The 15,004-nt window shown below is 41.1% G+C and overlaps 1 protein-coding gene across 2 annotated transcripts; it reads right to left on the bottom strand.

Annotated features, from left to right (window-relative positions):
* Positions 1-3,467: 3,467 nt before the first annotated feature.
* LOC121772294 lies at positions 3,468-7,234 on the bottom strand. 2 transcript variants are annotated; one of them, XM_042169332.1, is made up of 9 exons: positions 6,531-7,234; positions 5,977-6,139; positions 5,744-5,821; positions 5,003-5,366; positions 4,795-4,907; positions 4,521-4,685; positions 4,315-4,442; positions 3,811-3,903; positions 3,468-3,717 (listed from the first exon to the last, which is right to left on the bottom strand). In XM_042169332.1, exons 1-9 carry the CDS (start codon positions 6,605-6,607, stop codon positions 3,558-3,560), a joined length of 1,341 nt encoding a protein of 446 aa, XP_042025266.1. In that variant the 5' UTR covers positions 6,608-7,234; the 3' UTR covers positions 3,468-3,557. The 2 variants fall into 2 exon arrangements, 1 of the variants encoding a protein (XP_042025266.1); XR_006044324.1 differs by having other exon boundaries at positions 3,662-3,717; positions 3,811-4,221; positions 6,531-7,230.
* Positions 7,235-15,004: the final 7,770 nt, after the last annotated feature.

Below are 15,004 nucleotides of genomic sequence, written 5' to 3'. Positions count from 1 at the left end.
CCACGCTTTAACTTGGGAGTTTTAACTACTGATTTTACTCTAGGCAGAATTAAACTTGCTAACTTGATCAAGGTAAATTTAACTACTAGGTCAAGTGAATTGCAGGCGAAAACGTAACAGTGAATGCGAGGATGAAAACGAAATAACTTCGATTAAACTAAAACAGGGAACAATACAGCGAGAAATTTAAACTAAACTAACACTTTGGAAACTACGAAAGCAGGTAAAATCGAGAAGAATCTCGGCGGGAAACTTCAGAATACGCCGACAGATAACAAGTATTCTGCAGCGCTTCTTCAATCGCCCTTTCTAACTAAGCAACACTTTATCTAAGCTAAGCTAAGCTATCTAGAGAACTGAACTAAGCTAGAGAACTGAACTAAGATAAGCTAGACGGAAAGTAAATGATCGGATGCCTTCTCGTGGTGGCACATCTTCTATTTATAGGCGCAGCACGACCGCCAGCTGGATAACGATCTTGACAGGGAATATTCGCTCGTGCTGAGAACGAGCGACTCATTGATTGATACGTGCTATTCTTCTAGAATGAGGACGCTTTTCAGCAACAGAATCGTGACTCAGCTCCGTCCTCGCGCCTCATATTCCAGCACGTGTCCTCTTCTAGACGTCGTCCTTGATAACAGAATGTTGCGCACCATCCAACTCATAGCCTCGCGTGTCCTTCTTCTGACATCCAGTGGTCCCCTCCTTAACCGCTTGATTACTCCCCTTGATCAATTTCCCCCAATTTCTGGCTTTTTTCGCCTATTATACTTGCTTGATCAGTCTGACCTGGTTGCCTTGGTCAAGCGGCATTTCTGCACATTTTACACTTGTTTTGCGCGATAAAACTGATCAAGTAGCGTATATTTTACCCTTAAACCGATGCATGAAATGAGCCTTATCACCCATCCGCCAAATAATAGCTTATATTGTGCTGGTTGCCGTTGGCGACGAAGTTGACGGCCGGACCAACGCCCATGCACTGGTCGTTGAAAAGGGCGACGACTGGAGGATGTTGATGTCGTTGTTAGACCCGGCTACTCCAAAATAGGCATGTCAAATCCACAGCCGGTAGTCAGCTACCGCTTCGAGGATCATCGTGGGATTCTTGCCCTTGAAACCAGTAGTGTACATCCCTTTCCAGGCAGCGGGGCAGTTCTTCCACTCCCAGTGCATACAATCTATGGTGCATAACATTCCCAGAAACTCGTGTTGATTCTCGTGCATATCCAGCAGAGCCTGACAATCTTCAGGGGTAGGCTTCCGAAGATACATATCCCTGAATATCTCCCTAACGCCCTGACAAAAATACTTCAGGCACTCGCGAGCAGTCGACTCGCCGATGTTGAGGTACTCATCGAACATGTCGGTCGTTCCCCCGTATGCCAGTTGCCTGATTGCGGCAGTGCACTTCTGAATCGGCATGAACCCTGAAATACCCGTATCGACGCTTCAAAGCGCCCACGATAAGCAAAAAGAGCGGACGGTGCATCCTAAACCGTCGCCTGAACAGGTTCTCCCCAAACCGTGGCTCCGGCGCAAAGTAATCCTCATACAACCGACGGTGGGCAGGGAGGTGGTCCCGGGGTACTATAGTTCGACGATGGATGGGTCGAGGTACCGCCGGATCCAAGGCCGCTTGTTCCTCCCTCTCCGCTGCCTCCCGCACACGTGCATGAATCAGCCACATCATGTGTTCATAATGCCCACCACTACCACTACCACTACCAGCCATTACGAATATATAAAAGAAATATAGAGAGAAAAACATGTTAAAACAAGTGGTGCGAATGAAATGAAGTTCAACGAGCCGTATATATAGACTTTTAAACAAAAAAATAAAAAATTTAAAAATCGGGACGTCCACTCGGACGTCCGTGGGAGTCAACACAATGGCGAACGTCCGCACGTACGTCGCGACGAACGTTTGTATCCTTGCCTCCCTTGCACAATGGCGGACGTCCCGTACGCCGGTCCGACGTCCGCCGGGACTGGCGCCATTGCTGATGCTATAAGTTCTTTCACAAAAAAAATATATTGAATTGAAATAGTTTTATAATGAATTTTAACAATATCCCAATTATATATTCAAATTAATCAATAAATTTGATAATATTTTATATACACTTGTATATTTTCTAAAAAAGTCGCATGAGAACATATCTATCACACTATGTCAATATTATACATGTATAGCATCAAATTCTTTCATAACAATTTTCTATCAAAATATATTAGTATATCAGTCTATATACCACACTCAATATTAGTATAATTGAGTATGAATCATTAAATTACCATATGTAATGAATGTGATTGGTTCTACAGTCTCACGTTAAAAAAAATCTCAAAAGATCAAGTCCAAAAATATCATTTCGGTTAAATAATTGTATAATGGCTAAGTATAATTAATATAAGGGGTTGCGTTAGTGTGCTAATTAATTTACATTAATAACTAATAACTTTCAATTCTGTGCATTTAAATTATCAACACAAAGACATAAATATATCAACACAATATGTAAATTTAAATATCAATACAAAGACATAATTTATCAACACAAAAAAGATTAATAAATTTATATCTTTATGTTGATATTTTTAACATACAAAATTGATATTTAGTTATTAGTTACTACCGTAAAAAATTAGTATTTGATCACATCCTAATATAAGGTTGCACAAAGACGTTCCATCCAAAAAGTTCTAGTCAGTTTAATTTGTAGGTACAATTTTTGCAACGATAAAGAACTTTTTTTGTGCAAACACGACAAACTTAGTAAGTATGAAATTATAAAAATTGTACTAGTATAATTGATAACATAATGCTATAATTTTTGCCCAAATATAGTTCAATGATAGCGGTATTTTTGTGGGGTTGGGACGTGAATGAATAATTAATGATAAAGTAGAGCTGGTAGGTGGGCTACCTTGCTCAAAGCTTATCCACATTATGTCAACATCTCATACTCCATTATTTATCAAAAATGATACACATGCATGTCAATCACAAAGCCACCAATCCATAGTTATATCCAATTATTGGACACCATATTGATTGAGAAACCTACCCACCCTCCTTTCCCCTTTCACAAATCTCATCCTTTATTTCTTATCTTATATACTAGTATTATCACTATTAAATTCTAATTTCATTATTTTCAGTTCAACTCAGATCAATTACACTATTAGTTACTCACACGATCATATATAGGAGTATTTCTTATTGTGTTTTAGAATCACATTTTTAATACACTTAGAGCGGGTTCGGTTAACAAGATTAAATCTCATGATTAAATATGTATCATGTTTGATTCATAAGAGGATAGTCTTATAATAATTAGTCATAGCCTCCCCCTCCAACTAAAATAATCTCATAACTTAATCCTAGATGTATAGTCTCATGATATTAGTCACGGCAACCGAACGCCACCTTAATTTGTAGCAAAGAGCAAAGACAAGTCTGAAACAGGAAATTAAGGTTGCACTGATGAGTGATGAAGGTTCATATACAAATAGAAATGACGTCGTCGTTGGTCGAAAAAAAAATCGGGTCAAGGCACTGTTAACCGGCCCTTTTGTCCCAACGTGTTCCACGATGTCTCAAGCCGCATAAGATGCAGCTTCTCGACAAAAGGCTCAAGAACCTCGGCCTCTTCTTCCGGTGCAAAAGCCATACAGATGCTTAGCTCTTGAACCGCGGCCTCATATTCTCTGAATGTAGTAACACATACTGTGAGTTTTGCAGCACGAGCTCGACCAAATAAACGGGTATATATACGAGACTGGATTAATCAAGAATATTACCGGCTGTAGTAGAGCATCATGCCATAGTCTCGTCTCATAGCCCAATTGTGCGGCTGAAGGGTCAGTAACCTCTCCGAAGCCATGATCGCGAGCCTGCAAATAAACGTGTTATCCAATAACCGAGTTATACGACTATAAACTTGTCCACTTTTCTGCTTCATTTCTAAAGATTTCTTCCCTAGTTCTTGGAGAAGGTGTTGCTCTATGCTTAGATCAGATATTTCAAATTTTAGCCTATTAAAATTTTCGAATTCTATGATAAACAGCTTAAATATTAGGTCTCCAACGATGCAACTCATCGTATGTAATTCCGAACTAGGGTTATATTTTCGAGTAAGCCTTCCTGGCTTAGTTTAGATTAGTCGGGATTCACAAGTTCCGGCCATGCTTGCAAAATAAGCATCTCAAAACCTGTAGGAGAAGACAATAGGCCCTCGAAAAGTCAGGAGAAGGAGACGACGAGGGCTAATGATAAAACCTGAAGATCGAGCAAAGATAGTCTACCTCAGCTCCTGAGGGCGCAGTAGAGGCATGCTCTCGTTGAGCTTCTCCTCAGAGTTGTGGACACAGCGGAGCGGAGAAGTCAGCATCAACCCGTGATTCGTTCTCGAAGCACGTTTCCAGTAAAGCCGCTGCAATATTCGTTACCAGTTTTAGTAACGAAAAATTGATCAAGAGGTTGATGGTTGGATAGTTAAAAAGTCACTCACAATTAAATTGGCTAGAGTGATTCCAATGATATCTCGGTTTGTTGCAACGTCTAGCCCCGAAAGTGAGTTGCTATTCACATCTGAGGCCCTAGACCGTGGATCGTCCACGCACTTCCCATTGACAACCGCGAACAAGCTGTGCCCCGAGATTACTTTGAACAACTCCTGTGATGATAACAGTTAGTAGTACAACATAAAAGAGGAAAATATAACAATTGACGAAGCAAATTGAGTAAGTGATAACGCGTATGAGCTTGGATATAGGCATATATACCTCAGGATTTCCGGTCCGGGGCCATATCAAAAAATCTTCCCCAACACGAGATCCCACAATAGAAAGATTGAGTCTTTGGCAAACTTCAATGTAGACCACACTAAGCAAGATTGCTATAAGAGTCGACATGGATGAAGTCAAGTCAGCATTTTGCTAGACATAAGAAAATGAAAACGAATATGTTCGAGCATAGGTGAAGAAGATATACCGCTGGCGCCACCAGAGCTTAACGCTGAGTGCAGATACGAGCACTTCGAGTCTACTAAGACAGGTGACCTCTTTAAACCTCTATACTCGAAGAGGACTTTGTTCACTGCATCCAACACTTCTCCCATATCACATCCGATCTCTCTTGGAACCAACTCGGCCTTAACCTCGTTTGCTATGGTGTCCAGCTCTGCCAACCACCCGTTTACATTCTTTCCAGCCATTGGCATGGACTCCACGGAATCCCACCCTTGGGCATCAGGTGGCAACGATGTATCTTTCCTCTCATTGTGGATTGAACGAGCATCCATCTCACGATTGAGAGCCAGATACGCCTCATCTTCCACGGCAACATAAAGCAAAGCCTGTAGAAAACAATTCCAAACAAACTAAGATAATATCAACAAAGCCATACTAAAATACAACCCCTCGAGAAGCAATAGATTACTAAAGGCCTCGTTTTTTGTGAAAAAGCACAATAATTGTTTGCTTGTATCGTTGCTACTTGCCAACCCATGGATTTTTCACTAGAACTCTGGATACAATTACACGAGGCATCTATCTATATATGGAATTCAAACCTTACCTAATCCAACTCTAACAAAGACTATACCGAAACCATCTAAAACAAGCTAACTAAAACAGGGTGAGATCGCACTTTCCGGATCCATAACTCAACACTCCAGGATCAAGAAACATAAATTTAGCAAGTCGTTTCGAACCAAATGGAACAAAAGTTTACCTTTGCAAGTGATATATCTTTATCCTTGGATTGGAAAGATATCTCCATAGTAAACTTGTCTCTAGCAGATTCAAGCACCTGATATAGATATATATCATCACAACACCAATAATAATCACTTAATCACATTATTCAACCAAAACACACACACACACACAAAACTATCACCATCCACATCACAAATTCAACAAAAAATACACATGTTCCACAAGATCATCAAAATCAGTTCAAACCTCCTTGTAGAAATCAGGTCTCGGCAAATTGGGAGAGTGATCTAAGGCTGCAGAAGAAGCCAGAGGCGAAATGCTCAACCTCATCTTCTTGACTGCAGCATTTCTGGTGGAAGCAGCACTCTTCCCTTTACCACAACCAATCCAACATCCACCAAAATCATACCTGATGAACAAAAGGGATATTGGGGATTTTCCAAACTACCACAAAATGCATATCCATTTATTTATTTACCATACAAAGCAAGTAACACCATACACCCATAGCTTTTAAATCTCATTCAAAACATATATATACATACATACCAATCACATGAAACTATGCAAAAAAATAATCACACACATAGTTCAAAATCTTGACAAGAAATAAGGATGGATTCGCCAGGTACAAAATGCATCTCCATTTATTTATTTACCATAATTAGCAAGTAGTAATATCAAAACCCACTCAAATCACATATACACACAAATCACATGAAACTGTTCAAAATCAAATTTCACACACACACACACACTCAAAAAATGGTAATATTGACAAGAAATAAGGATGAAATCACCTGCTACAAGGCAGAGCTAAGGAAGATGCAGTCATCATCTTTGTCATCTGCTGATTACTCAATGAACCACACAGCATTTTCTTCAAATACAAAAAGAAATAAATTGCAAAATCAAATTGGTGCTGACAAAAAAAATAGCTCCCAACTTTTCAAGAAAAGGGGGTAAAAAAGGCCGCTGAATTTGGGTAAGATCAGAAAAAGGGATGGTTTATTCTTCCATAAGATTCAAGAATCAAGCTCTCTCGCCTTGATAAATAGATAAAGACAAAATCTTTGGGATTAAACAGTGGAAAGATTCAATTTTTAAGGGATTGGAAGACATCATTTTGGGAGATGAATTGGGAGCCCAAAGAGACAAGAGAGAGGAAGACAAATATGGTGATGGAGAAGGGAAGTAGCTACGACTGCAACTGGTGAATGAATTGGAGAGGAAGGCGCTGACACTGATAAAATTCCCAACATCCATAGCATTGGAAAATCTCAACTCCAACATCAGCTTATATAGTCCAAACCCAACTCCACCTTTTCAGTTTTTAAAATCTCTCTCTCTCTCTCTGAGTAGGAAGGTTTTTGGCACATATGCAACAAATTTCTGGCTGATGTGCGGAAAATGGTGTATGAATTCAAGGGAAAGGGGCTCTGCTCTGAAATGTGAATTTTATTATATTTACATTATCTTTCTTTAAATGTACAAAAATGGAGAAAAATGTTAGAAATTGGAATCCGTGTAAATAATTGAAGATGGTGTATGTTCAGACAGACATGACTTTGGGTTCCTGTTATTGTCTTTTTACTCCGATGATATTTTTTAGAGCATTTTCAGTGGGCGGACATCCCACTAGAACATCCCAAAAACACCTCTTACCACGTCACTAGGACTTCCCATCCCACTGTCACGTCACTAGGACATCCCCTCCTATGTCCGCCCTTCCCACTATGACATCCCGCAATAAAAAAAATCACAATAATTTTATTACGTAAAAACGGAAATATAATTTTGACACGGAATACGGAAAAGCAAAATACGGGCAAAAATACATATTCATAAAACATAAAAAACACATAGTTAGAAAAAAGCAAAATACATAGTCATTCAAAAAAAGAAAAATACATAATCCAACATCCTCGGCTCACTCCGCGCTGTCCTCGTCGCCCGTGCCGCCCCCGTCGCCCGTGCCATCACCGTCGCTCGTGCCGCCCCCGTCGTCCCCTCCGCTAATCTAGGCGCCATCATCTCCAATGGGGGGCATCCCCAAATCGCGCCGACATCCATCGATGACATCCTTCAGCATCCTCTTGTACAGCGGATCGGTCGTGCTATGCCACCTATGCATGGTTCGGACCAAGCTTGTCGTTAACTGCGCGCGGGCGAGGCGGTCGATATCTTCTTGGGGAGCAGGGGCGACGACGACGGCGAGAGTCTGATTGCGGTAGCGGGGACACTTCGTCGGCTTCCGGGAGCTCGTGCGAACCAGCACTGCTGCTGTATTCATCGGAAGCGTTGATCTTCGTCCGTTTCGCCCAGCCCGATTCGACTCCCCCACAAAACTTTGGGGAATCCTTCACCACGAGAAAGGCCTCTCACTGGTCGAATTGTTTGAATTTCAAGGCTTTGTCAGGGTACTGAGCAAAGGCACGGTTCCGGACATCCTCCTCGGACATACCGCTGCTTGCCTGGCGGAGGTTGTTTTGGTAGAGGCCAGCAAATCGACTAAGCTTAGGCCTCAACCGCTCCCACTGTTTCCGGCACTGTTCGGGAAGGTGACGCTTCGCCCCAGCCGGTTTGTGTGTGTGGTAGGCTTCAGCGATCCGATGCCACAGTCTGTCAATATGCTGGTTGGCACCGACATAGGGATCCTCGACAATTGCAATCCAAGCCTTCGCAAGCGCGACGTTTTCCCACTGGCTCCAGATCGTCCTCTTTTCCGTCTCCTCATCCTCCTCCTCTGCCACCGTTCGTGAGGAAGACCCTGGGGCTTTCCCCTTGCCCTTGCCACGTCCCTTCCCCCTGCCCCCGCTCATATCATCGGGCGTCTGCCTGACTGGAGATATCCCCAACTCCTCAAAAGAGAAAGTGTCTATGCCGGTGAACTGAGTATCCGGAACATAAGTGGAAGGGGTATCAGTAGACTGCATATCCACAACCGGTCGATAGACATCGTCCGCTAGTGGTTCAGAACCCCTGCCACCCCCTCCCACATGCATCATCCTCGGCATCATCCCCGCCATCATCCCCGCCATCATCCCCGGCATCATCATATTTGGGGTCATGCCCCCCATCCCCATCCCCGGCATCATCATATTTGGGGTCATGCCCCCCATCCCGGCTGCCCTGGGCATCATACCACCCATACCACCCATCTGTCCCATCCAATTGTACATATAAGGGGACATCATCCCACCCATGCCCCCCATCTGTCCCATTCCCGGTACCGTTGTCGCATTTCCGCTGACGTTTCCCTCCAGGTCGATGGGAAACGCCGGAGTCTGCGACTCGCTCGTGGCCGGGGAGTTCCTATCGTTCTCCATTAAAAGTAGAAATGAAATTTGTAATAAAAGAAGAGAGAAACTTGTTAACAACAAGTGGTGCAAATGAAATGAAGTTCAACGAGCCGTATATATAGGGTTTTAAAAAAATAAAAAAATTTCGGACGTCCGAGCGGGACGTCCGACCCTTGCCACAGTGGCGGACGTCCGCCCGCCCGTCGCAGGGACGTCCGAGGACACCCGACGTCCTCACGGGACGTCCGTATCCGACCCTAAACGCCACAGTGGCGGACGTCCGGGTCGCCCGTCGCGACGTCCGACCGGATGTCCGACCGGACGTCCGCCATTGGAGATGCTCTTAGCGTAATTATTTGACTGAAAAGTAAAATTATTTTAAAATTGGAATTGGAATTGGAATTGGAATTGGATAAAATAAATTTTAGTTTTAATATAAACATTTGGGAATTTTTTTAACCATAGTTGATGTCTACGGCGATTTTACATAAATGAATTCACGATTTTTAATTTGAAATATATGAAGACAAAAGTTTTGTTTTTTTTGGAATTTTAAAGCAAATTTTGAACGTTAATTGTACTCGTACAAATAGAAAATGTTTTTCGAAATTGTGTATCTTACGTACTTAACTTAATTAATTGAAAACACTTCATATTGCCTTAATATAGATTTGAACAAACTTACCATTACATGTGTTTTTTTTTGCATTTTGCATGACTTTTTCTCAATTAATTATCTATATCTATTCGACTCAATTTCAAAACATCAGTTTTGTGGAGCTTCGCCATTTCAAGCATTTGTAATACGAGTAATACTATTGTCCTTACGAAGCCATTCACAGTAGTGGGTCGTCTAGGCTATCGTCAACTACTACAGGTGGTCGCTATTAGAGTTTTGTATACTTTAAATCACCATATTGAGTGGCAGTGCGGTTGGATTCCGCTGTGTTATGGGAGGGCTAGGGCCGTGAACAACATCGTGGTGGCGGTACAAGATCTGATGCAGTACGATCCAGCCTTGACAGCGGTTGCGTAGCTTGGCATGGAGTATTTATTATACTCCATTTATTCATTTTATCATTTTTTTTCTTTCATAACTACAACACCAAACCATCAAAATTCATCTCATTTTAAACTTCCCTAAAATTCTTTACACAATTTGATGGATCCCCAAAAATTACTACTCTGATAAAAAGAATGTCATTATTAAGTTGATATTGATAGTCGACCATTTAGTGGAAGGGAGATGCGGCAAAGGATTGTTTTTCCAAGACCTCGTCGATCAAGGATGTATGTGCACTGAGAACGTGAAGTTGTTGCACACCTCGTACAGACTTATATATTATGCATGCCCATGCGCAAATCATTGTTCATGCGCATTGCTAACACATTGCCAAAATGTGATGAATATTTCCAGCAATGCTTCGATAGACTTGGACACGATGGAATCTGGACGATGCAATAGTGCACGTTGGCGATTCAACGGCTGGCATATAGAGATTATTTGTACCGACTTAACGAGTAAGTGATTCCATGTCATCAAATCAACAGGCTTCATAGATAAATGCTCTAACATCATTACATGGTTTATATGTTTTGTTTTATCTCTTCATTTTTCCCATATATGTGTTGTTGCTTATTGTATTTCCTATTTCCTAGTTCATATACCAGGATCTCTAGAAAATAGGTCAGATATAAATTTTGGCGACCACTTCCAATTAATCTTGTCTCTAACGTTAGCTTTTGAAATAAAAATATACTAAATCTTGTTTTAAAGGACAATAATTCCCACATCACAACATGATTAAGTTATTATAAAATGATAAATTACATAGAGAAAAGAGAGACAATGCAAACTTGGACCACATGTCTAAGAGCACCCGCAACGCGGGCCGCCGGCGTTCCGCGGGCCGTTCCGCCGGAACTACTTCGCAGCGGAACGCGTTGCGGTGCATGGTGTCGTCGAGGAGCCGTTCCCAAGCCGTGCCGGGTGCCGAAGGCACGACCCGCGGCACGGTCCGTGCCGCCACGCGCTTCGGCGACGTGGCTCTCCCCGCGTCGTGCGTGACGCCCACTCGCCGGCCCGCGAGTGGGCGACGTCACGTGCTGACGCAATAATTATTTTTTAAAAAAATCAATTTTTAAAAAAAAATTAACGGTAATATTACCGTTTTTTTAACTTTTTTAATTTTTTTTATTTTCTTATTCTATAAATACTCCTAATCCATCCTCATTTCATACACAACTACACATCTATTCTTCTTAAATCAACTTCATTTCCTCTCCAATTTTCATATTCAATCTCTTCAAAAAATTTCCGGCGACGACAACTACGGCGGTGGCGTCTCCGGTGGGTGGGATCTCAACGCGTTCGGCGATTGGGAGACCATGTACAACACACTTGGTGGTTCCAGATCGTCGACGCCGGGCACCCAGGGGTCGGCGACGCCGGGTGGGTACCAACCACCCACTTTCGATGTGGATGCATACGCTCGACCCTCCGCCTCGCGGCTTTCTCAGGGATTGTCCCTGATTCGGGAGGATATCCCCGTTGCACCCACCCAGGGAGGAGGCCGAGGCGGTGGAAGCTCCAGGGCTGCGTCTGAGGCGGCCGAGGAGGAGGAACATGAGGATGAACCGGAGGATCTGGGTCGGCATCCGTACAGCAACGAAGAAACAAAGGCGGTGTACAACCTCTGGCTCACCGTCTCGTACGATCCCATCGTCGGGAATCAACAAGCCGCCAAGTGCTTCTGGGAAAAGGTCTGTGATGTCTACCACCAGACTAAGCCGAAAGGGGCCCGGAAGCGCAAATATACAATGCTCTGTGCTCACTTTCGCCGAGTCGACGTACAAGTTAAAAAATTCTGCGGCATCTACTCGGCCGAAGCGGCGCACTACCAAAGCGGAGCTTCGGGCGCCGACATTCTGAGGGCGGCTTTGCGCGCCTTCCACCAGGACACCGGTCTACAGTTCAAATTTGTTGATATTTGGCAGCTCGTCAAGGACGAGGAAAGGTGGGCCGGCGGTGTCCGCTCCAGCTCGGGCTCAACCTCAAAGCGCACGAAGCACACGACGACCGACAACTACTCGTCTAGTGACACCAGTGAGGCCAGCGAGGGTGAACCGCAGGTGTTTGGGGGTACGGGGTATCCAATGCCCGACGAATACGGCGGATCCAGCCGTGGGCGCCGTCGGCTGCAAGGGACGAAGGCGGCGAAGGCGGCTAGAGCGAGAAAGGGCCGAGGCGAATCAAGCCAGCCGGCCTCGGGATCGGGCTCGCGGGGAGGCTCGGACACACTTATGGTGGCGTACATGACCGCCACAATGGCGGACACTTCCCGCTTCTCGTACGCCCAATTCACGGCCTGGTGGAACGGAATTGTGCATATGGCAGCACAACTTGGCCTTCCGACTCCCCCTAAACCTCGACCGCCTCCGGAGGATGATTCGCCGACGGAGTAGTTTTTTTATTTTCCCACGTTTAATTGTGTGTTTTTTATTGTGTGTTTTTTATTTTTTTAGGATTTTAATTGTGTGTTTTTTATTTTTTTTAAGTTTAAGTTGTAATTTTTTTTAATGTTGTGTGTTTTTCAATAAAGTGTGTTTGTTTTTAATTAAAGTGTGTTTTAATTGAATTGAGTTGGAAATAAAAATAAAAAATGAAATTGAATGAATAGTAATTTAAGGAACGGTTAAGGAACGGAGGGTTGCATGTTCCGTTCCTTAGTTAAGGAATTGAGTAAAAAGTACAGTGGGGCCCGCAAATAGTAGTTTAAGGAACGGTTTAGGAACAGTATAGGAACAGCGTCGTGGATGGCCTAAAGCATATAAACATGTGACTCAATCGGTTATTTTCATTATTTGTTTTCCAATATGGATGTCACATGTAACGCCTGCCACACTATTTTATTTGTTCGCATATAAATATTAAATAAATAGTTACATATATCGAGTTGTTTAGACGGTCCTTCTCTAAGGGCATTATATTTATAAATTATCCAAAAGACAATTTAACTTAATAGAACGCACACCTTAGTGATTCAAAATATAAAAAATAAAAATTTCTAAAAAATTAAAATGGGGTGTTAGTTCTAATAGAGATCCGTATTATATTAATAATGGTTTTGAAACTATTTATACTTGAAAGATAATGTATAAACATTCAGTTCGAATATGTAAACCAGAAATAACTTTTGCGTTATTAATATATCAAAATAGTTAAATGTACTAATTAAATATTCGAAATAAATCACAAATAATCATATTGAAAGTGAATACGAAGCTCTATTATCCCAAATTCAAATAAAATTCGATGAAATTAAAATAACATTGAATATGACTTAGAGCTGTACATCAAATAACAAGAATAAAAGCGGAATAGTATCATTTTTAAAAAAAATAAAGCTTGATATATTGAAATAAAGAGAATCAGTAAAAAAATATCAAAGCGCTGCTCTGAATGCGGAAGAGCTTTATCAAGAATGAATTTTGAATTTTATAAAAACAATATTCGTATGATTTTGAACCCAGCCTTTTATATGCAAATTTAACAAACATTTTACCACGAGACACAACTTAGACAAATTGGCACCAATTAGGTGAAAATTAAATTAAAAAATCAGGACATGGCCGATTTGGAAAAAGTGGAAACACAAAAATAATAAGACATGATGCTTGACACCAAAATTGTACTACTACTTGTTTTTGTATTTGTAGTACATCATAAGAGCATCCGTAGCGCTGCTCTTAGGGACGGACGGCGTCAGTGCCCCTGGCGCGGCGAAGTGCTGTCCGCGCTGGCACGACGTTGCTCGATGCAAAGCCGTTGGCATTTTTATTTTTCATTAAAAAAAATAGATTTAATTAAAAAAATCCAAATTAAATAAAAAATATATTTTCCCACTTCCCAATAAATTATATATGTTTTCTCACCACTTTTAATTTATTTTTCAGCCTTTAATTATGTATTATTTATTTTTTAGGATTTTAATTATGTATTTTTATTTTTTTAGGATTTTGATTATGTAATTTTTAATTTTTAGGATTTTAAGTTTGTAATTTTTATTTTTTAGGATTTAATTATGTAATTTTTATATTTTAATGTATTTTTAGTAATTGAAGTATTTAAATTAAATAGTGGATTGGTGAGACCCTTGAGCATGTCCTTGCGGAAGAGTATGAATGTGAGTGTTGTGCTCTTAGAGAAGAACCGAGAGTAAAAAAGTAATACCAGTGGGTTTGAGCTCACATCCGTACTTTTGCCAAAGAGCGCGAATGTTGATGATCTAAGTAAGAAAATAAATGTGTACAAAATTTGGTGGACGCCTAGCATTAGCAACCTAAAAACCAAACACTAAATCTCTTACTAATTTAGTAGAGCAACAAGGCATTGAATTTTTAATACTAAGTGATAAACAGGTAAACCATCACAATCAATTCAAATCATAGAGAATATTGATTATCTAACCAAATCATGAAGAAAAAAAATTACAAATAGATTAAAGATTAATACTACTCCATGATGTATGTTTTAGATACCAGAATCTTTTTAAAGGAATATAAAAAATATAATATATGATCGTACCAAAACTTCTAGTCCTTCCTAGGCCTAAATTTGTCTCTTTACCATATTTGCAAATTGTTAACTATGTATATTTAAAGGCTATAATATTTATAAAGAGCAATCAACAATATTTTATTTATATCACCCGTGTATTAGGTGACATTTATTCTGTACTGTATCCATTTTAAGCTCTGAATTTATCACACCACCTTTTTTATAATCACAAAGTCTCAAATACCAACGTCTCAACACCTATAATACCCCCATCTCAACCTAAGTGAGACATATTCCTTTTTAGTGCATCCCAATTTAAATGAGTCCTTTTTTTTTAACAATCAACTCACTTTTCTCTCCTACTTTATCTCATTATCTCTCCTACTTTATCATCTCTCTTTTTTTATTCTTT

The sequence above is a fragment of the Salvia splendens genome, chromosome 16 (assembly GCF_004379255.2).
Source record: "Salvia splendens isolate huo1 chromosome 16, SspV2, whole genome shotgun sequence".
Taxonomy (NCBI): Eukaryota; Viridiplantae; Streptophyta; class Magnoliopsida; order Lamiales; family Lamiaceae; genus Salvia; species Salvia splendens.
This window is presented reverse-complemented; position numbering and strand designations above follow the sequence as displayed.